The following is a 24,609-nucleotide window of genomic DNA, read 5'->3' as shown; positions in this document are numbered from 1 at the left end:
AGACAAAAATCAGTGACAGATGATAAATGAACCAGGCAGATTCCAAGACAAAGGTGTGGCTTTCCTTGGGGCCATGGGACTCAGGTCAAAACACTGACACTAGAGCTCACGACCAACCTAGGCCATTACTTCTCTGCCTACAAAAGATGGTAGTTACTGAAACTAAGTCACAGCATCTCCAGGGAAGAGTCTGGGAAAAAGGAGGAGGGCTTATAACTTTTTCTCCTTGAGGCTTATAGTTATGTCCATGAGATACCTTGTGTGGAAGACTCTGGCCCATGTACGCTGAAGATGCTATCTGAATCTATCATGGCATGAAAGACGAAACAAAGTAAAAGAAAAATAAACAAATAAAAATCAGTCCTTCTCAAGAGCATCCACACAAGTAGACCCAATCAAAGGAGATCGTACTTCTGAGATCCCCAAACAACTTTGCACAATCTAGGAATTTCTTTAAAGGTCTTAAAAAAATTTTTTTAAGTCATAAGAATTTTGCAATCTTCATAATATGTCTGGGAAAGATAAACCAGTTATGAAATAGACACTACCAATCTTGGGGGGGGGGGTTTCTGTTTCAGAGTTTTAAGAAATCAACAGACAAGGCATAATTATTAGATCCTAAGGCAGTAGGCCAGATATGTATCTTTCTGATCTTCCTGAAAATTATCACAGGAATCTTGCTGCAAATTAGGAGTCAAAACCCTTAGTATCATTTCATACTTTTCCCATTTCTGTTCCTGGTGTAATATAAATATTAACAGTTGGCTTCGCGTTGCTGTACTTCTAGATCACTGACCATGGTTAAAAAAATATTGGGAGTGGAGGTGGAAATACAGGAAATGGAAGAGAACAATTCTCGAACTTCCTGGTTTTTCTATACCACAAATCACTTAGCAGACCACAACCAATTCAACCAATTTACCATTAGGTTCCTGGGCCAGCTGGTTTCTTCCTATTCCTGACCATGATGCCTCCTGAAGGATTTTGGTTAAGAAGCATTTCTTTCAAACCTTAAATTTACACTGGTACTCTTCCTTTGAGGGATTTCTCAATGACCCCATTTTATGTTCAGGATACCCCTGTGGGGAGACCTGGAGAAGTTTCCATCTCTTCCAGCAAATGACAGATAAAACTACAGCTCAGGTTTTCTTATGCACAAACCATTGGATCAGATGGTTTCTGTCACAAAGAATTGGGACATTTATAGGGTTTAAAAGTGGAGTCTCTGGTATCAAATGCCCAGACTCGCATCCCAGATCTAGGAAAGTGATAACCAAGTTACTTGACATCTCTGAGCTTCAGAATCCTTAGGTATGGATGTTAATAAAAGGCCCTGCCCTCAGGACTATCATGACAGTTAAATGGGTTAGTAAGTCTAAAGAACTAAGCCCACTGCACAGCATTTAGCTGAATGCTCAAGTGTAAGAGCCTTGTACAGGGCTTTAGGGTCCTTTCTATATAATAAGCAGAGTCTTAAAATTTTATGTAAACAAAGTCTTTTTTTAAATGCAGAGGGAATAGGTATAGATAGAGGAATCTTATAAATCCTCCTACAGTATGAATATCTTTTTAGATAAAAGATAAAAAGAATTGGGGATCCCTGGGTGGCACAGCGGTTTGGCGCCTGCCTTTGGCCCAGAGCGCGATCCTGGAGACCCGGGATCGAATCCCATGTCGGGCTCCCGGTGCATGGAGCCTGCTTCTCCCTCTGCCTGTGTCTCTGCCTCTCTGTCTCTCTCTCTGTGACTATCATAAAAAAAAAAAAAAAAGATAAAAAGGACTTTATCTTTTGTAAAAATCTAAATTTTTTTTAAGAGAGAGAGAAAGAGCATGCATGTGAGCAGGGAGCGGGGTAGGGGCAGAGAGAGGGAGAGAGGAAAATCTTAAGCCGGCTCCACGCCCAGTGCCGATGCCTACACGGGACTCAATCTGATCATGACCTGAGGATATATGTTTGCCAAAATCAAGCTACGTGCAATCAGATTCATTAAATATTCAATGAGCATCTGTAATTGCAAGACTGTGCTAAGCATCTAGGGATACTGAAGAAATGAATAAAATGCAATTCCTTGCTCAGGGAGCCCTATATCTGGTAGAGAAGCTAACATAACAATCTCACATTGAGATTGGTGTTCTAGTAAAAGCCTAGAGAATCAACATACGCCCCAGGGAAGGAATGACTGGAGCTGCTGGACATCAGAGAAAGCTCTGGGGCTTTGGGGTAAGTAGCAATGAATATGGTGCGTGTGTGTGTGTGTGTGTGTGTTAGAAGGAACAGGAAAAGAGACTCGTGGAAGGAGTATTATTAATAAATATAGCATTGCATGAAGCTGTACGGTGTATTCAGGAAAAGGCACAAACATGGGGAGACTCGGAGATGAGGATGGAAACTGGGATGGGGAAGAGCGTGGGTAAGCTCCGCGTGCCACACTGACAAGTTCCTGTAGACAGGAGGGTATAATTAATAATTTTCAAAATCAGGAAAGAAAGGAATTATCATTATATTTAACAAGATAACCTTGGCTAGCCTGGAGGGAACAGAGACTGGTGAAAAGAGAGACGGAAACATCGGGAGGCTCTTTCCATAAAAAATAGGTACAAAGATGTGGGCTAGCAGTGAAATAAAAAAGCCAAACTGAACCAAACAAACTGTGGACTTGGAGAATATGTGTTTTCTGCTCATCTCACGAGGCAGGATGGAGAAAATCTGTACAGGGAGCTATTTCTGGCAGGGAACCTGCCACTTGCTTGGAATGACTGGGGCAAACGCAGGTGACCAGGAATGCACCAGGAGGGTAAGTGTGCTGCTGCAGCTCAGTCTCTACTTGGTGGAAGGGAAGTGTGCAGGGTACTGAGAGGGGACCAATGTGTTCTCTGCTATTAGACCTCTTAGACAAAGAATAAACTGTGTGCAAGGCCACTGCGGGGGGGGGGGGGGGGAGGAGAAGAGTGAGGGTAATGATGGCTAACATTTGCTGAGTGCTTATTCTGTGCAAGGCATCATTCTTTTAAATTATACATCTGTGCCTCAATCACCCAAATATGATAGCTGGTACTATTTTGCCCATTTTAAAGATGGGGGAATGGAGAAATGGAAAGATCACATAATCTGCTCAAGGTTAAGTAATTAAAAAATGAGCAGTACAGCAGCAATCTGAAGGCAGACTGTCTAATTCCAGAGTCTACACTCTTAAGCACAAATGAAAAATCTAAGCAGAAATGACGGTGTTAATCCCAGTACATGCTGAAGGGCAGCCTGGTTTCATTGATCCACAGCAACCCAGGTGGGAAAGTCTATGAGACTCCATTAGAACAAGGTCCTTTGAGATCCGAAAAGCTAGTATCTTGTTCCCCCCCCCAAATTCTTCTAGCAAGTCCTTCAGGAGTTCCCAGAACAACCACCCTAAACTCGACACATCAAGGGAAGGGCGATTTTCAGGGGAAACTGGGACCCAGTCAAGCTTCTTGAAATATCAGGAAAACAGAAATAACAATTCCTCTGGGGTCCCTGAAAGCAGGCCCTTTCTGCTGGACTGGAAATGGAACTTAATCACAGGATGAGTCATAAAGAGTTTTAAAGTTGAGAATAATGATCTTCAGTATGAATTCACAGCCTTCCCTCTTCACTGTCATAAATAAAAGTCATATATTTCATATTACAAATGTAGGTATTTTGGTATGACACAGTCTGAATTAGGATTTACTTTTTCCCAAAGTTCAAGATCATTTTAATGTTTTATGTAATTTGCCTGTTGTTATTTTACGTCATGACTCTAAAAGGCCAGAAATCAAGAATCAGTACTAAAGCAGCAATCTGAGCTGTATTAGACAATTTTAAATCTTAAGCTCTATTGTTTAATAGACTCTTTTTTTTTTAAAGATTTTATTTATTTATTCATGAGAGACACACAGAGAAAGAGAGAGAGAGAGAGAGAGAGAGAGAGAGAGGCAGAGACACAGGTGGAGGGAGAAGCAGGCTCCATGCAGGTAGCTCGATGTGGGACTCGATCCCGGGTCTCCAGGATCACGCCCTGGACCAAAGGCAGGCGCTAAACCGCTGAGCCACCGGGCTGCCCCTAGACTCTTTGTTTTAATCTTCGAATTCAGGCTTAAAAGTGAACCTGTTCAATCCTAGGAGAGCGCTGGCTACCTCAGTCAAGTCTCTAAGGCCTATGAGCCCAAATAGAAGATGAATTTCCTCTGTAAAGAAGGTGCCACCTTAAATTTGCATTTTTTCAGAGCCTCACATTACACTGACCTCTTTGAACAATGCAGAACTGTTTGGGGAAGACACTTGAAATAACTTAAATGAATGTAGTTTTGAATGCCAAAAAGAGTCCACCTGACAGAAAGCAGTGAAAAGAGAAACAAAGAAAACAATGCGGACTTAGTTCGCATTCCTCGGGGGACATATGACCTCACAATTTCTAATGCTGGAAATTTTTGCAAACAAGCCTTTCAAAGATCACTTTATAAAGGGATAATGTTATATTTTCCAAAAATGCATAATCTGAATTTAATCATGAGGCAATATCAAACCAACCCAAACCAACAGACATTCTACAAAATAAATGGCTGGGAACTCTTCAAAACTATATGAGATAAAATAAGGCTGAGGAACTCTCCCAGATTAAAGCAGATTCAGGAGTCCTGACAACAAAATGCCTTGTGACCCTCCTTTGAATCTTAGAGCAGAAAAGGGACATTAATGTTTCTTTGGAGAGTAGCCTCAGCTTCTTTTGTCTCCTAAACAAACAAAATCCCAGAACTCCCTCCGTTATAATGAAAACAATCTCTACGAAGCAAACTATGATATTTCTTGAAGAAAAAAAATTTTTTTTTGGCCAGGATATTGGCACACATTATCTTGAAAGTCAGTATATGTATATTTTAGATCCAAAATGTTTCGTAAGTATAAGAGTAAGATTTGTATTTAAGCATATCCTTAAAATTTCATTTTGTCCTTAACAAAATTTTTATTTTGTCCTTAAAATATATTTTCAAAAGTAAGGTTGATATACTTTACTTTGTCAACTTCGCTGCTTCCTGGCTGTTTTCAAGGGTATTTTCAAAGGAAGAGCCAGTGTCTTAACTCAGTAATAAATGCACATGTAATCCTTCCAACTGATGTTGAATCTGAAATATCTACTATAATTATAATACCTGACAAACAGAAGAAGAATAATCCCACCTTGTCTGTATCAGGCCTTTTAAAAGCAATGAGATCAAGTGTGTATGATTGTATGATTACTGTAAAAGCTGGCATGGCTTACACTTGTTTACAATGCATTTTACTACCATGAGTGTGGATTATAAAAGCACCCAAAGAATATGAACCAAACATTGAAAACAAAATCGGCATGGGGATGAACCATTAAAAATGAACTGCACAATGATTAAAAGTGCACAACTTCAGCATATTCACTATTGTTAATGCAATCACATTCCAAGTACTTCCATTCTTGGCAGAGCTTACAAACACTGGTGCCAGAAAACATTATTCTTTTTCAAAACATTAACTCCATATTCAAAATTCGGATAGCGCTGAGTCTTAAAAATCTCTTGGCATGGGTTTTAATAACTAATTGGTTAATGAAAAATATCGAGTTGGATAAGCTAAAGCTATTCAGCTATTTCAGCCACACATGTAATTGTTAGAGCCATCATAGATGGGAATTTCAAAGAGGTATTCCAGAACATATATTCCCCACTGCTGCCTTTCAGGGAGCACTTTCCGCAACCACCGCCAACCCAGACAAGTGTTGTGGATCCTGGGACCCTGTGCCAACACTAGGGCTCTCCCCCTACAGGCATGCCAGGTCCTGTGGCTACACTGGCTGCAAAGTTGCCTCCTACTCTCCCAGGGAACTGGCAACAGCCCACAGAAACACCCACCCTGAGCCTGAGCCCAGGATGCCAAAGCCCTTCTACCTCTACCTCTTCCTCCTCCCCCTCTTCCTTTGCAGATGCCTGCGTTTCTTAGGGAGGTTCAAAGTGACCAGGAGACTATTTTAATTATTATTTAAAATATTGGTCTAGTCAGTTTTGGGGGTCAAAGGAAATCTATTCATTCCTTATTAACAAATATTAACATATGTTTGTTAAAGAAAAAATATAAAGTAGAGAGAAGATATAACAATACCAGTAGGGTAACCCTTCTAAATTCTCACTTCAAGATTCTGCTAAAGTTATGTTGTCTTAGGGCACCTGGGTGGCTCAGTGGTTGAGCGTCTGCCTTTGGCTCAGGTCGTGATCCTGGCATCTTGGGATGGAGTCCTGCATCAGGCTCCCCACAGTGAGCCTGCTTCTCCCTCTGCCCATGTGTCTGCCCCTCTCTCTGTGTCACTCATGAATAAATAAATAAAATAAAAAAAAAGTTATGTGGTCTTATTTTATTCAAGGTTTTTTTTTCTATTGTTATAACACTACTGTATATTCATATTTTACCTAACACTGTGTATCATAAGCAGCTTTCTATATCAATAGTCTTTTACACAAATAGGTGGTTCATATGCTAAGTAACCGTAACATGTTTTAGTTAACTGGTTCCTGGTCATTGAACCTGTTGATTTGCTTTTTTTTTTTTTCAATATTTTATTTATTTATTTATGACAGACACAGAGAGAGAGGCAGAGGCAGAGGGAGAAGCAGGCTCCATGCAGGGAGCCCGACATGGGACTCGATCCAGGGTCTCCAGGATCACACCCTGAGTTGAAGGTGGCGCTAAACCGCTGGGCCACCGGGGCTGCCCTTGATTCGCTTTTTTAAAAAAACATTTATTCACTAAGTATATCTACTACATTCAAATCACTGGATTAAATATTATACGTACATGCATATGAATTAGTGGCTCCTCTCAGAATGCTATTCAAAACTACAAAAGACACAAACATATATTTTATAGCTTACAGAGCATATGCATGTATACACTTTCTATATCTAACCCTAAGCATTTAATTTTTAGAAAAATATTCTTACAGGATGAAAATATCCTAATTTTCTCACCAGATATTTCTTTTACTTCTAATCTCTCTTACCTTTGCCTGCTGGGTTTGTCTTAGCATGACTGATCAGGAAATCTTTAAAGTAGTCACAAAAGAAAAATTCTGAGCATCATTAAATATTTTATCTTAAGAATATCCCTAGCCAAAAATATTAACTGTACCTGCATTTTGAACAAAATTATTGTATGATGTAATATTGGGCTGAGAATTTGTTGGGGTTTTCTTTGAGTGGTGGGACTGGAGCAGAGCAGCAGACATCTGGAAACAGAGGTCTTAGAGCCACAAAGACATGGATATAAATCCTCCTTCCATCCCTTAACTAGCTGTGTCATCTTTGGCATGTTACTCAAAAACAAAAACAAAAAAACTCAACTCACTGTGCTTTAGTTTCCCTATTTGCAGAAAGGAGTTAATAACACCTCCAAGGTGGATGTGAGGATTCCAGAAAGTCTATGTAAGGGTCAAGCATGTGCCTGGCATAAAACAGACACTGAATATATTTATTTCTACAATGAGCATACATTTAGTTTTTGAAAGATAAGCCTAACTAGTATGTAGAAAAAATATAAAGAGAAAAATTAATTTACTCGGCTTTACCGCTACAGGTGACTTGTAATTCATGACTCAGTTCCTAGCAAAGGGTCTAAGTCTTGACAGTTCGGGAATCTAGAAATGTAAAGGTCAGTGCCCTGAAGCCGACCAGGATCACCTCAGAACCTAGCTCCCACTATGTAATTAATCCCACGCTTTCCCTCTTTTCTGTATATGCGTGAATATACATCAGAGATGATAAAGAAAACTCACGGTGTGGCAAAGTCACACCCATTCTCCAATCCTGCTCTGGGATGACTTCCTCCCCTTTTTAGTTCTTCTCACCTCGCCTCTGATTTGAGACAGCCTGAAAGCAAGGGAGAGGACTACTCTGCTGCTCTGTTGGCAGGTGGAATTAACTGCTCATCTTCCAGGAAAGTAGACGTTCCCCAGGAGACACCAGTGTGGGAAAGTCATTTCTGGCCTCGCAGTGTTTTGCCTCCCGTCCTACAGGCAGGCTCTGACACTCAATCCTCTCCTCTGAATGTGACTGACATTTCCTGGCTGGTGAGGGATTCCCTGAAGAGTGCTTCCACAAATTAACACACATGTGGTCACCAGTAAGCGTCCTCAGGGGCCTTAAGCATCCCTTGAATTCCCATCTTTCCCATTTTTTGTTTGTTTGTTTTAAGTAAAGATTTTATTTATTTATTTATTTGAGAGACAGAGAGCACGAGCACGCATGAGTGGGGAGGGCCAGAGGCAGAGGGAGAAGCACACTCCCGGCTGAGCCCAGACCCCACTAGGGGCTGATCCCCGGACCCCAAGATCATGACCTGAGCTGAAGTCAGATGCTTCACCAACTGAGCCACCCAGGTGCCCCTCATTCTTTCCATCTGAATCAAACTGGAGTTCAAGAGCTGCAAACGATGATCTGAAATCAACTATATGCTGTCAAAGCAATTCAGCTATCATTAAAATAGACATAATATTCCCAGGGTACAAAAATCTTAGATTTCTTTTTTCTTCCCAGGGGCTAGATAAGCACAGACCCCTGAATGGTCTGCTGGCTAGTCTGGGCCTCCACGCTGGGAGGAGGCACCAGGGGAGAGGAGACACATCTTCATGGAAAGGTAAAGACAGCATTGAAAGTTGTGTGTGTTTGAGAAATTGCCTGTAGAGCTAGTAGACAGACAAAACCTGTATCATATCTGGAATTGTACACAGAGAGAATTTCAGAAAACCTCTAACCTCAAAGAACCTGTATATAAGATTTTCTTTATTTTTGAATTGTCTAAACTCAAGCTGTCTTCTTGGACTTGGGAACGCAGGGTCACTGTCATGGTGACTTCAGACTCCAGTGTGCTAACTGTACACCCCAGAGCACACAAAAGCTTGATTTCAAAAGATTATTTTGGAAACTGTCCTCTGCATTTGCTGCTCCCTTAACCCAGAAAACTCTGACCTCAGACACTGTATACACAATCCATTCCCTCAAGTCATTCGGATCTCTGCTCAAATGTGCCCGTACTGGGGAAGTTTTCCTGACCAGCCCATTTGAAGTAGTACAAACCCATTCAAAACCAGGCTTTGTACAGCCTTAGGATGCCTTATTTTTCTTATTTTTCTTTCTCACTACCTCTCATATTATAGATTCATTTGATTTTCCATCTCCCCTCCCTATGGATGCAAGCGCCAAGATGGAATAACTGTTTTTTCACTGCTGCATCCCACAGAGTTCCTGAATACACGATCACAGTTCAATAAGTATTTGTCAGATGAGTGAATGACTTGTAGATGTTGTAGCCAAATGCCATACATCTCCAATTCTCTGCCCAGCAAGATAACAAACCCAAACAAAGCTCCTGGGACACACACAAGGCTAACACTAAATCTCCTTAGAGGTCTTTGTTGCAGCTTATGAAGCAAGTGTATCCATGAGAGCTACCCTAAGAGTTTACAAAAAGCAAGCTTCTCTTCTAATCTTCCCAGGCTATCATACTAATCAACACACAACCTGCCCTCCCTCCCAAGTTTCAAATTATTTCATGCTCACAGAAACCTAGATCTCTTTTCTTACCATACTGATCGGAATTGCTGGTGAAGAGAAGGTAGTCAGAAGCACAGGTCTGGGATTCAATATCCAAATCCCCTAACCTCAGAATCAGTTTCTTTCCTTTTGGTACTCGAAGAGTCTTTTCACAAACCGTGTGATTGGGGTAAGTCCCTGGATAATTCTTAGACGTCATGGTGCCACTGTCCTGATAGGTCACTATGTGCCCACAGCCATCACCTGGTTAAAAAAAGAGAGAGAGAATTAAAGAAATGAAATTAATTCTTACTGAGGATTGAGAGAGTCTAGTGTAATCTTCAAGTCACGTATTTTATTCCTTCTTTACAGAGGGAAAAGCGAAAGAAGAAGAAGAAAAGAAGAAGAAGAAGAAGAAGAAGAAGAAGAAGAAGAAGAAGAAGAAGAAAGAAGAAAGAAGAAGGAGGAGGAGAGGAAGAGGAAGAAGAAGAAAAGAAGAAGAAGAAGAGAAAGAAAGAAAGAAAGAAAGAAAGAAAGAAAGAAAGAAAGAAAGAAGAAAAGAAGGTTAATTTTTTTTTATTTCAGGTAATTTTTATCTTGTTCCCCAGTATATTTATTATTTTTTTAAAGATTTTATTTATTTGACAGAGAGAGAGAGAGCACAAGCAGGGCCAGCAGCAGAGGGAGAGGGAGAAGCAGGTTCCCCACAGAAGGCCCCATTTTAACAACTGATGTGAGAAGAAATTTTAATAAGAGAGAACCTATAACTTCTTTCTGGGAATGTTTTCCCACCAAAAAAGGGCTTTCCCCCTATCATTTAAGGAGCGAGATGAATTAGAAACCGTAGAAAGAGGCAGCTATAGAATTTGATCTTCCAAGTACCCCATTTACCTTTATTGAACTTAATCATAATACTGTCAAATCGCCATGATCTCACTAAAGGATTTCTATTGCTGTCAGTTACAACCCCAAATACATTTTTATTCTTTCTACTGGGTACATTGTCTGTTTTCTTTATAAATTCAGTACAATAAACAAATTATTTAATTAAAAAAAAACTGGACAGAGAGCCCCATATGAGGCTCAAACCCATGACCCTGAGATCATAACCTGAGCCGAGGGCAGACACTTAGTGGACTGAGCCACCCGCAGGTGGCCCTTGATTCCCAGTTTAATCTGAATATTTTTGACCAAAATGTTTCATATATTAAAATGGAAAGTCCTTAGCAAACACATTGCTTAATAATACTACTTTTTCTAATCATCTCTTTTTTTCTACCCATGGAAATGCACAGTGGGCCCTTGGCATTCACAGCTTTGCCATTTGTGGTTTTAGCAAGCCAATGCCGTGCAATAATCTTGCATGGTGGAGAAAATAATCGTACTTATTTCAGAGGGTCTCTGTATTGTTAAATAAGAGAACGAGAGGAGAATGAGAAACTGTCATACAGCTGCAGGCTTCCAGATGTTCGACATTCACATCACAGTGAATGATAGTCGTGGATCTGAAGGTTCCTGAGAGACCCAGAATGTGTCATTAAGAGAATGTCGAGGATCCAGTGCCTCGAGTGCTTGGCACATACCAGACCTGGTACTGCTGGAGACACAAAAAAGCAGCAATGGTCTTCACAGAGCTCAGAGCGAAACAGGAGACAGTCACATGTTCAGCTAACTATAATACCGGGTGCTGTGTGCCATATAGGAGCTTAAAGTGCTGAGAAAGGCAGGAAAGACTGTATTTCAGTGAATTTTCACCACTACACTAAAATAAGAAATTTTCTTAAGATTTTTTGACCAGCACATTGCTCCAATAGATTAAAGTGACTAAGTCACTCACTCAAATATCTTAATGTCATGCACAGCTGGGTGGGCCGCAAGGTAATTGAGCACACAGAGCATTGAAGTTGGCATTCAAGTTGCCAAATTCCTGTGGCTAGTATTGCTTCACATTAAAGCGAGTATTTCTGCCCCCAACTAGAGGGAGAGAAAGCAGAAATTGGTTGAAGAAGGAATTCTCTGAATAATAAATAAATAATAAATAAATAAAAACAAGGCCTCTGCATCCCAAAGTCTCCCCCAGAGAAGCCCCAACTTGGGCATACGAGAATCAGAAGCCCAGGGCAGCCTTCTTCCTCCTCCAGCCTCTTCCTGAGTTAGAGGAGGATTGACCTGGGGCTTTCCTTTATCCCACTCTTTTCTGACGCTGAGGCTTACAGCCCAAATGATAATGGAAGCTAGGTAAAATAAGAAAAAATAATAATACATAAAATAAAATTGTGAGGGATGGATGGGGTGGGCACAGAACTCCAGAAGCTATGCCATCTCAGCAGACAAGTCTAAGGAGAGGAATCCAACTATAATCCAGAAACTGCCACAAGATTCCCAGCAGCTACGGCCAGGTGGACGGATAGGGGATAGAGTTAACTTTACCAAGTGATGGGTTACAGAATACAGCAAAAATGTAGATGGACACTAAGATAAAACTACTGTGACACCTGCACGTCTAGGGAGAAGCAGCTTTGGAATTTATATGTTAGACCATAGTGACCCATAGAAGTTTTTGAGAAGGGAGATGATGAAAGAAGTATTTTTAAAAAAGATGATCAACCCAGTTGGGCAATGCTACAGGACCTAGAATGTAGGGAGAATCCAGATAAGAGCAGTACAAGGGTGAGGAATGGGGCAGCCAGAAAGGGAAAGGAAAGTAAAACAGAGAAATTCACAACAATAAAAGAAGCCAATAGCTCAGGAAACGACAGATGTTGGTGGGGATGTAGAGAAAGGGGAGCCCTCTTATGCTGTTGGTGGGAACGCAAACTGGTGCATCCACTCTGGAAAACAGTATGGAAGGTCCTCAAAAAGTTAAAAATAGAACTACCCTGGGGTACCTGGGTGGCTCAGTCAGTTAAGCATCTGACTCTTCATTTTGGCTCAGGTTATGATCTTGGGGGTCCTGAGACTGAGCCCTGAGTTGAGCTCCACCCTGGGTGTGGAGCCTGCTTAGGATTCTCTCTCTCCCTCTGCTCCTCCCCCTACTTGCACTCCCCTCCCCTCACCCCACTCTCTTGGATAAATAAATAGATCTTAAAAAACAAAAACAAAGCACAGAACTACCCCATGACCCAGCAACTGCACTACTTAGGTATTTAACCAAAGAATACAAATAGTGATTTGAAGGCACCTGCACCCCACTGTTTATAGCAGCAATGTCTACAATAGCCAAAATATTGAAGGAGCCCAGATGTCCACCAACTGAAGAATGGATAAAGAAGATGTGCTACACACACACACACACACACACACACACACACACACACACACACATACTGGACTATGACTCAGTTATCAAAAAAATGAAACCTTGCCATTTTGCAACAACATGAATGGAACCAGAAGGTATTATGCTGAGTGAAACAAGTCAGTCAGACAAAGTCAAGTACCATATAATTTCACTCATCTGTGGAATTTAAAAAACAAAACAGATGAACACAGCAGAAGGGAAGGAGAAATACAATAAGATAAAAACAGAAAGGGAGACAAATCATAACAGACTCTTACCTCTAGGAAACAAAGTGAGGGTTGCTAGAGGGGAGGGGGCAAGGGGATAGGGTTCCTGGGGGATGGGCATTAAGAAGGGCACCTGATGTAATGAGCACTGGGTGTTATATGCCACTGATGAGTCACTAAATACTACCCTTGAAACTAATAATACACTATATGTTAGCTAACTTGTACTTAAATAAAATCTAAAAAAAAAAAAATCAAGACTTGGATTTTGGTTTAATGGGGGAGACAGGAAAAGAAAAAAAACCCACTGAAATTCTGAGTCCAGAAATGACTGGAGCACTAAGGCTAACATAGACGGGATGAAAAGCCCAAAGAGAGAGCAGGTTCGGGGGCAAAGGTCATAAGTCTAGTTAAGGTTGAGGTGACAGCTATACTTGGTGACCTCTTGGGCAGTGAGTACAAAATTATTGAAAATTATACTGGAGTGAAGCATGTGGTACAGAAGCACATAGTGCACAGGGCTTTGATTTAAAATTTGAATTATTTGCTGCTTGTAAAGGGTTTAATTTAAAAATCCAATTTACAGTTTCTCTTGAAAACTGGAAGATATAGCAAGGATGCCAGCAGGCATTCTCATCGGCTAGTGACACAGTAGGTGCCCCTTTAGAGGAGAAAAATGCTCAGGCTCCCCATCAGATGCTCACCGTTCACTCCTGGCACATGTCCCCACCTCGGGAGGCAATGACCCCAAGCATGCGGACGGGGCACCAGTAGGGTACCTTGTGTACAAACGATCATGCACACAAATATGCACACAACCCTCCTTAAGCCACCAAGATATCACCTGGTCAAACATTTAAACACTTCTTTTCTTGTTACTGTGAAATTCTCTGCTTTCATAAGAAAAGAGAAAGTGAACTTCCTGGAAAGCACAGTGAAATATGGAATGAGGTGTAATTATATGTGAATCAACTTTTATATGATCATCATATTCTCGACTATATTTATTTATTTTTTCTCGACTATATTTAAGTGACAGATCATGACAAAGGAAAATCCCAGGGCGTCCCGTTTATTCAACCCTGTAATTATACTTTTTTTCAATCACTTTTACTCTAAAGCCCAAGAGGAAACTAATTTCAGGCAGGCGGTGAGCAGATTTGTCTTCAACACTCCCATCATCACTTTGCCTGGGGGATCTGTGCCTCCTTAGAGAAACTTCTCTTTTGCATTAACTATCAGAATGATACTCTAAGAGTCTTTGTTCTAAAAAAAAAAAAAAAACCTGAAAGGAACTGCGGAATCCTGATTTATTAAAATGCCATCTGTCATCAGAAGTTTGTAATTTCACCCCTGCCTATGGAAGGAGACTATTCATGGACTTTCCTGTGGCAAGCACTAATATAATACACTTATTCTGTGGTATTAACTTCGTCAGGAATTTCTACCCTCTTGTCCTCCCACAGTCTTGATGAACTCAAAAAACTGGATATAATAATAATACTGTCATAGATATTTGAAAGTTGCTAAGAGAGTAGATCTTAAATGTTCTCACCACAGAAAAGAAATGGTGAATATGTGAGACGATGGAGAGGTTAGCTAACATTACAGGGGTGATAATTTTGCAATACGTAAGCATATCAGATCTACACGTTGTAGACTTAACCTAATACAACATCCTATGTCAATTGTAGCTCAGTAAAGCTGGGGGGAACAAAGGACCACAGTTATGCCACAGGGGAGAATGGAGAACTAGGAGAAAATACTCACCATGTATCTGGAATGTATAAAGAAGTGTGGAAAAAAAAAAAAAGCAGATGTGTGCTAATGATCGACAGTAGGGAGGCAATGACCTCATCCTAACACTCAGGTAGCTTATTCTCCTGACCTAACTCTGGTGAGGAATCACTGACAAGAACGATGACAAAAGTTATTTAAAAATCTATCAGTTCCTGTTCCATTTCTTGCGTATCGATGCCAATTTCCTGGTTGTGATTGGCAAGATAACCAGGTAAAGGGTACACTACATTTCTCTAGATGGTTTCTTGCAATTGTACACAATCCACAGTTATCTCAGAAAAAGTTTACAAACATCTGTCGATCTGGTTAAGTTTGGCTGACGGGGTGAAAATGAGGAGGCTTTCATCTTCTGTTTTATTCTTTTCTGTACTACTTGGATTCTGTTATTCTTATAAACTGATGAAACTATCCTTAAATAAAATATTATACAAATTTGCACTGAAAAGATATATAGGGGACGGCAATCAATAAAGGAGGCTACTTTGATTTATAAAACTCTCTGTACCAAATTCATTACCCATATTTTTCATATGTGCCTAGGGGAGCATGGGGTGCTATGTCTGAGGGGGCCTCTTACACATGCTCCAGTTTACAGATGAGAAAACACAATGTATATTGACTTTCCTTAAAACTACCTCACTGATGGTGGCGACTTAGCAATGGTTCTAGGGTTTAAAAAATTTTTTTGTCTTTCTTCTATATTTGATGTTGTAACAAGTACTTGTGTTTGATCTTAAAAAAACATCTGAAAAAAAAAAACCATCTGTACTGCTGCCCTCTCAGACCTACCTCCCTGTGGATAATTTCATGACATATTCTCCTAATCAAACAAACAGGTCCCTAATGGGAGGTAACTGACTCCTGCAATGGTCATAAACAGATGGAAAAGGACTGGTAGAAGGTTGAAGAAGAACTCTGAAATGGAAGAACCTCGGGCATTACCCCCTAAACTCACTGATGGATCCTGGCATGATCACAAGTAAGGTAATCAGATACTATGTGTCTCCAGGTAGGATAAAATGTGCTCTGTGCACCAATACCTGTGAACACGCTGGACAAAAAGCAAACCATGAATCAATAATCGATGCCAACTCTCATCAAGTCTTTAGGCCTAACTTCCAGGCTGTAGGAAATGCACAAGTTTATTGACACCACAAGGACACCAGTAGCCCAACCTAGGCTGGGACATTCTAGGTGCAACCGACCAAGTTTCTTCAACAATGAAGCATATGAAGAAGCCTAAGAGGAAGTATTTCAGATTATGTATTTCAGATTAAAGGAAACAAATGACAACCAAATGAATCTTGTTTGAATCCTGATTTGAAAAACCAACCTTACAAAACCATCTAAAGAAGATAAGGGGAGTATTATCTTCTTTAAATGGTTTATCAGGGGATCCCTGGGTGGCGCAGCGGTTTGGCGCCTGCCTTTGGCCCAGGGTGCGATCCTGGAGACCCGGGATCGAATTCCACGTCGAGCTCCCAGTGCATGGAGCCTGCTTCTCCCTCTGCCTATGCCTATGTCTCTGCCTCTCTCTCTCTCTCTCCCTGTGTGACTATCATAAATAAAAAAAAAATTAAAAAAAATGGTTTATCAGGTATATCAGGAAGGTGTTATTCATTTTATTAGGTGTGATAATGGTACTGAGGTTATGTAAGAAATGTCTTTTTTTTATGGAGGCCTCCGGACATATCTGGGTTGAAATGACATGATGACATGAGGTCTGAGATTTGCCTTAAAATATGAGAGTAAAAAAAAAAAAGGAGGATGGAGGATAAGAAAAAAGAGATGGGGAGAGGTTGATGGTTGCTGTAGCTGGACAATGAGGGTGTACAGCTTTTTACAAAAACTATAACAAAAAGAAATGAAGGTCAGTCTTTAAGGAAAAAAATACAACCTTGGTTTGGAGGATTAAGCTCCACATGATGTTGGGAGGCCTGATGGGCAGTGAGCCACAGTGATGCAACGGTGTGGGGCAAGACAGCTAGATTCACTTGCCACCTCTCTAACGTCAGGGGACAGGGCATGGAAATAAGGGGAAGGAGGAAGCTTGGCCACAGGGAACTTGTCTACTCTTCAAAAGTGACTACTGTGCAATGTTTATCTTTTTCTTCCTTTGAACTATAATTTAATTGCCAAAGTGCCAAAGCACATGCACTGAACCATTCATCATTTCCTCTCTCCTTAGGCTGAAAGCTCCTTTCCTTTTCAGAATATGTGAAGGGTGGTCACTCCATGATGGGCTTGAAGCCTGGGGTTTGCTTAGAGCCAGAGCTGGTTTGTGAGACTGACCAAACCCCTTCTCAAAACATCTTACAAAAACAAAACTGGATGAAGTTTGGATTTTGGAAAAAGCTGTAAGTACTCAGTATTTTATAGCTCCCCGAGTGATCTCTACACAAAATTTAAGTATTTTAACTCTGAACATTTGGCAACAATCTAAATTAGAAAAGGATGGTCAAACTATGATATCTCTAAGCAATGTGATACCAAGGAAAAGTTAAAGTCATGTTTTAGAGTTCTACTTAATTTAAACACAGAAAATGGTGTGCCCATATAGATATAAAGGAAACATGTGTGAAGTGCTATGATGGAGGATTACAAGTGATTTTCATTGTATTTACACATTTGTTTTCTAAACTCTTACAATATGAAAACATTATGTATAAATCAGAAAAATAAAATAATTAAAAATACCAAATTTACCTAATATTATCTGTAACATAGGCTGCTTGAGCCTTAAGTCTTAGCCTTAAGGTATATAGACTGGAAGAAGTCGTTTTAAATCAATACTCCCAAACTGTCATTAAAAACTCACCCAATGGGGGCGCCTGGGTGGCTCAGTGGTTGAGCATTTGCCTTTAGCTCAGGGCATGATCCCGGGGTCTTGGGATCGAGTCCCACATCAGGCTCCCCTCAGGGAGTCTGCTTCTCTCTCTGTCTGTGTCTCTGCCTCTCTGTGTCTCTCATGAATAAATAGATAAAATCTTAAAACAACAACAACAACAAATAAGCTCACTCATTAAACAAGTGGGAACTTAGTATCAGGTAGTTCCCACTTAAAGAAGCTCACAGGCAAGAGGAGAGGAGTACGTTAACAGGTAATTCCTGAGAGTAAAGTGCCAGGTTCAAAACAGAGGTATGGGCTCAATATCTGTTCTCCAAATGTCTTGAAAGCATATGTCTCTGTGCTTTTAATGTCAGCTGTTCCAGAAGTATGGATATACAAGGTATTTCCTAAATAAGCTTAAAACAAATTCTAGATGCTTGTCTCCACACATCAACTGTTTATTTAGTCTACTCTAATTCCACCCACTAAGAAAGGAAAACAATAACTTCCTTAAAAGACTATTTCCCTTTGATAAGAAATCATGTTCCACTAACCGAAAAGTGAAATTGAGATATACCTGGTATGAACTAAGTTCTGGAATACTACAAAGTATGATTTAGGCTTCATAAGAACACTTTCAACTGAATTGCACTTGTGGAAAATTGTTTGGATGACATGAAATAAATAGGGCAAAAATTCCTTTAAGATTAATTATTAACTAATTCATACATTAAAACAACAGACTTCAAACCTTTTTAAAAATCATGACCCATGGTTAGAACATAGATTTTGGCGCAGCCTGGATAGCTCAGCGGTTTAGCGCTGCCTTTGGCCCACGGCATGAACCTGGAGACCCAGGATCGAGTCCCGCGTCGGGCTCCCTGCATGGAGCCTGCTTCTCCCTCTGCCTATGACTCTACCTCTCTGTTTCTCATGAATAAATAAATAAAATCTTTTTAAAAAATAAACAATAGAACATAGATTTTGCATTACAATCTAAGCACACATGCATACACATATGCAGAAACAGAAAAGTTTAATGTTAACGATTCTTTCTATCATATGTAACACACGGAGATACTTCCTATTCTGTTTCACTTTTTTAATTGAAAGCATGCTGGTTGTGTCAACCGAATTGATTTTATTGCTTACTGATGGGTCACAACCTGTAACCTGAGAAAAGAGTGCTCTGAAATACCACAAGAGTGAAACCATTTCCAGAAACATGATTTCATTACAGTTGGATCCTTGCTCTTCTAATATTCAAGTTACAACAGGTCTCAATGCATATATCATCATCCACATGTGGGTGTGAGAAAATTTCTTCCCATGTCTAGGATCAAGTGAGCTCTTGATGACTACAATCTTCTCAACCACAAAGAGGAGCTTGCAATTATTACAGAGTTCTTTGTCTGATGGCAGTGTGAGCAGATTTCCCAAGGTATTACTAATTTCACTGTCCATCATAACTCTCCCATAAACTTTGCTCTTCTCCACCTGAGCTTAACTTCTTCACGCTGTTGCCTGACAAGAAATGAAAAGAACCGGGACAGCAGGGACTATGTGGTTCCATGAGAACAAAACTAGTAAGACAGAAGTTATGATGATAAAACTTCAATTATTCAAAATCTTTCATTTTCTCAAAAAGAAAATGGATATTATGCTGAAAGAAGTTACAACTATAGACTCGAAGCACGAAGCACATGACCAAGTTCTGCAAAACTGTGGTAGAAGCTCTTTGAAACTTATTGTCACCACATATAAAAATAGATGCTAATGATATGACTAACGATCTAATGAAGAGGATACTTTTGCCTCAGCAGATGAAAGATATTTGGCAGTAAAATAAAAGGAAACACAAGGTACTTATTATGGTCAAAAGTCTCTTCATGTAAATTCTCAACACAGCGTTTCCTATCAGCTGAAAGAATCACTTAAAATAAATCCATTTGAATGCGTGGAAATGAAACAAGTCATTTCAAGAAAGAGGTCCCATCCAAGACTCCTTGCCTAATGTGAGAATGTTTCCATCAGGGCACCAAGACATCAAAAATTATAATGTTCACACAAGAAGCATCATTTACGCCTAATGGGAAAAAAAGTGTTGAAGCCTAATTTAACGCTACCCTTTAATGTGCTGTAAGTAAAAAACAGTGAGAACTCCATGGTTCTTGGTCACTCTCCAGTCCTGTGACTCCTAAGGGAAAATTAAAGATCCCTGACAGGGAAGAGGGTTTGCACACCTAGTGCTTTTCTAATTTTATAAATTATTTCCATATACTTGGGAAGTGACAGCACAATGGTGACATGGGGTTCCTGCCCAGGACTGGCTATGTGGCCTCAGGAGAGTTTCTTTACCTCTCCCAGCTACAATTCATCATCTGTAATATAGAGACAATGGCAATGTCTGACTTCTAGGGTTATCATGAGCATTGAGATAATGCTAGTAAAGTATTGAGCATAGAGACTAGCATAGAGTAAGAATTCAAAATATTTTAACTGCCATATTTTTATTTAAAACTACTATACAAAAAAAATAAATAAAATAAAATAATAAAACTACTATACATATTAAAGTCTCCAGAATATTGCTTTGGACTAGCTGCCTCTGTCCAAATTCCCTCACTCGCTGGCTCTATGATCATAAGAAATTACCCATTTTCTGTGTATCCTTTTTCCTCATCTTTAAAAAGCCCAACCACAACCGGGTATGGTACGGACAAATGAGGCAGTGTTAAGAGCTAGAAGTAGCCAGAAACTCTAACCAGAATGCCCCTAGTCCCCAGTCTGTACCTAGGACCCACTAACTGCTGGGTAAGCATCCCCCAAAGTGGGCACTGTGCACTTTTGAGTGTTTGGGAGACTGAAAACTCATCTCCAAAAAAGGATTTGCAAGACAAACAAGCTTACAGAATCTCACCTTTTTCTTCACCCCAGGACATCTCAAAGCCCTTGCAGTGCACAGTGAGGCTCTCACAGGAGACACAGGTGGTCATATTCCCAGTGGGCATCTCTGGGTTTAGTGTTCTGTGGGGCACACAGGGAGGGCCAGCTCCCCAGCTAGGCTCTCAAAAGTAGGACACACACAGAAATCCCATAATGGGACTTCTGGGATTAAGGTGGCTATTGGATGCAGAGAAGTGGCTATTGGCCTTGAGAGTTCTAAGAACAATACTGAAAAAATTGTACTATGTGAATCTGATCTTCAAAAGGAAACCTTCCTCCCACTGTTAAGTTACAAGTGCTTTGGGGGAATTGGTAACAAATTGGGTGCATTGTTTCACAGAAGTTTCTTAATTTCACAGATAAAAGGGGAAAAAAAAACTTGTTTGTGCAGCAAAACAAGTTTAAGACAACTATTTTATCTCTGTCGAATAGATGCTCAGGATAAGGAAGTCAGAGAAAAGCAGTCACTGACCTTTACTAATAATGTCAGGATGTTGATGTAATGTCCAAGCTGCAATTGCTGGAGGTGAAGATAAACGCGAGAAATCTTTCCTGTCTCTACCACGTGCTATACTTTCTAACCTTGGTTCTATGCTAAATATGCACATCGCCAATACTCAAAATGTAACTGGACATTGACTTTTCCTTCCGGAGTGAAAAAAATCCAATATTACCAAGTACAGATAAAGTTGATCTGAGTTTTAGAAGTTAAAAGTATAAACGTTTCTCTCTCTTGCAGTTTCTCTCCCCTCCCCCCCCACATATGTTTTCACTTTCCTGGATATATTTTTCAAAAATTAGTGAGAATCAAAATGTTTTGGGATAGGAAAAAATAATAATAAAACAGTGAAAATACCAACACTTAGCATTTACTAAGCATTTATTGTAAAAGGTGACAGAGTATTCTAAGGACTTTATGTTATTTAATCTTCTTATGATGATCATAAGATAATATTAGTTCCCTTTTAAAGTTCTGAAATATTGCACATATACATATACGTCCATATGGCCATATACAAAGAGTAGTATGTCAAACATCCAAGAATACACCACAGCTTACAAGATAGGCCATTCCCAATACAGCATGGTTGGAGCCCACCGCACCCTTTCTTCATCCCACATCCTCCTGTTATTACCCCTGTTCTCTGTGTCAAGAGATGAGGCTCCAAGAAGCTTGGTAACTCAGCCCAGGTGGGTGACTTGGCATATGAACCTCACCTGAACTCTAGAGACCATGGACCTCAACCACTGGGCTTTAAGGCTGCGGCTGCTAAATGAGAAGGTGAGTAAACTGAGGCAGATAGCTCAAGCTCACACTAGTGCTGAGCAGCACAACTAGTATTAAAACCCACATTATATTTAATTTTTTACAGTCCTATTTTTTTGTCTCAAAGTTAACATGAGAAAAATAGCCATGTTTCATCCAGGGAGTCTTGTAAAACTTATGAGAAATTCCATCACCCTCCATTTTTAATTATCTAAGCAAGGACTTTTTACCACACTATTGAGAGGTGACCATTTCACCTGCAACAAAGGTTACTCACTATGCTTAGTGCCGATGTGGCTCCTAAAAGATGCTCCATAAATGAAGGTTTCAATGGATCAACCTTCTGTCGGCACATCAGTCATCTGGGGATCTCAGTAATACGCAGGGCCTGCAAATTCTGCGTGTCCAAAAAAGTTCTTGGTAAGGACTATTCTGCTGATCCCTGTAAGATAAATTCTGAGTAGCAAGAGATTTAAACAGTCCCTATTGGACAGCCCGGGTGGCTCAGGGGTTTAGCATATGCCTTCAGCCCAGGGTGTGATCCTGGAGACCCGGGATCAAGTCCCACATCTGGCTCCCTGAGTGGAGCCTGCTCCTCCCTCTGCCTGTGTCTCTGCCTCTCTCTCTCTCTCTCTCTCTCTCTCTCTCTCTCTCAAGAATAAATAAATAAAATCTTTAAAAAAAATAAACAGCCCCTATTAATTAATCCCGATTAATAGAGATCTTGCAGTGAATCTTTTTAAAAATGAAAAATTCTTGGCAAGAGAAACAAAAGCAAAAATGAACTATTGGGACTTCATCGAGATAAAAAGCTTTGCACAGCAAAGGAAAGAGTGAACAAAACTAAAAGACAATGAGAATGGGAGAAGATACCTGCAAATGTCTTATCAGATAAAGGGCTAGTATCCAAAATCTATAAAGAACTTAACCAACTCAACACTCAAAAAACAAAAAAACCCAGCTGAGAAATGGGCAGATGAACAGACATTTCTCCAAAGACATACAAATGGCCAACAGACACATGAAAAAAATGCTCAGTGCCGCTTGGCATCAGCAAAATCCAAATCAAAACCACAATGAGAAACCACCTTACGCTAGTCAGAAGACTAAGGGGAACCCTCTTCCTACACTGTTGGTGGGAATGCAAACTGGTGCAGCCACTCTGGAAAACAATACTGAGGTTCCTCAAAAAGTTAAAAATAGAGCTACTCTACAACCCAGCAATTGCACTCTAGGTATTTATCCAAAGGACACAAACATAGTGATTTGAAGGGGGACATGCACCCCAATGTTTATAGCACCAATGTCCATAATAGCCAAAATATCCAAAGACCTCAGATGTCCATCAATAGATGAATGGATAGAGAAACACACACACACACACACACACACACACACACACACACACACACAGGAATATTACTCAGCCATAAAAAGAAATGAAATCTTGCCATTTATAACTATGGAACTAGAGGGTATTATGCTGAACAAAATAAGTCAGAGAAAGACAAATACCATATGATTTCACTCATATGTAGAATTTAAGAAACAAAATAGATGGACATAGGGGAAGGAAGAAAAAATAAAATAAGATGAGAGAAGGAGGCAGGGAGGCAAACTGTAAGAGATACTGAGCTCTAGGAAACAGACTGAGGGTCAATGGAGGGGAGGGGGGTGAGGGGATGGGGTAACTGGGCGATGGGCATCAAGGGGGGGCACGTGATGGAATGAGCCTTGGATGTTATGTACAACTGATAAATCACTAAACTCTACCCCAGTTAACATACACCATATGTTAACTAAATTGAATTTAAATAAAAATTTTTAAATTCCTTTAAAAAGAAAAATATTTGAGATACTGGTTTTATATGGTTTTATTTTAATATCTACTTCCAAAACTAGAACAAGTCAGTATTCTCAATCCTTTGCCATGTTTTTTTCACTCTACATTTCATTTACAAGTCTGGGACAGGCAATAGTAAATTTCAAGATCTACATTTAAGCCAGGGTAACATGTCTGACACTTGGAAAAAAATGTCAATTTAAGAATTATTTGAGCATATGGTGGAAAATACACAGAGAAATAGGATGAGAAAGTTTCTGGGAACATACACGTATGCACCACATATAAGGAAAACATAATCAATGTTTAGTGACCAGAAAATAGCAAATCTCAGTGAGGAAAGAGAGGGCATCTTATTATGCATCTACTGACGGATGAAATGCAAGAGTTGATAGAGAAAAAAATAAACCTTATAAAACTATCACATTGCACAGTCCCGAAAATTACACTGCCTTTGCACATTGCATATCCTGCACCTTTGAATTCATCACAATAAGATAAAAGCACATGGTTAGGTACTAATTAGGATTTGAAAAAGTCTTAATATTTCTGTGGCAAACGTGATCACCTTGAAGAGAAACCAAAGACTATTAATTTAAAGATTTATTGCACAAATAGCCTCCTGAAATTGTGTTTCTCCAAGGCTTCTTTTCCTTAACTTGACCTCCCCTGGACACTTAGATCTCCCTCTAAGATGAAGGGCAGGAAACCATCCCAAGGCATCTGATTGTAGGACATGTGCCTGTATCCCATTTTGGACAACCAAAGTGAATGTGCCTGGGGTAAATGATTCAATCTTTCTGAATTGCAGATCTCTTTATAGCTCTCAGAACTGTTGGGATTAAATTAGAT

At 40.0% G+C, this 24,609-nt stretch overlaps 1 protein-coding gene across 2 annotated transcripts in view; it reads right to left on the bottom strand.

The window, feature by feature from the left end:
* Nucleotides 1–24,609, bottom strand: part of DCBLD1 (discoidin, CUB and LCCL domain containing 1) — a 66,164-nt gene that overhangs the window by 33,892 nt on the left and 7,663 nt on the right. For both annotated transcript variants that reach the window (XM_055310483.1, XM_055310484.1), the window contains exon 2: nt 9,616–9,828. In XM_055310483.1, coding sequence (XP_055166458.1) covers nt 9,616–9,828 — 213 coding nt within the window. The remainder of the gene's footprint in view (nt 1–9,615; nt 9,829–24,609) is intronic.

Source organism: Nyctereutes procyonoides, unplaced genomic scaffold, assembly GCF_905146905.1.
Source record: "Nyctereutes procyonoides isolate TBG_1078 unplaced genomic scaffold, NYPRO_anot_genome, whole genome shotgun sequence".
Taxonomy (NCBI): Eukaryota; Metazoa; Chordata; class Mammalia; order Carnivora; family Canidae; genus Nyctereutes; species Nyctereutes procyonoides.
Note: the sequence above shows the minus strand (reverse complement) of the source record. Positions and strands in the feature narration are given on the sequence as shown.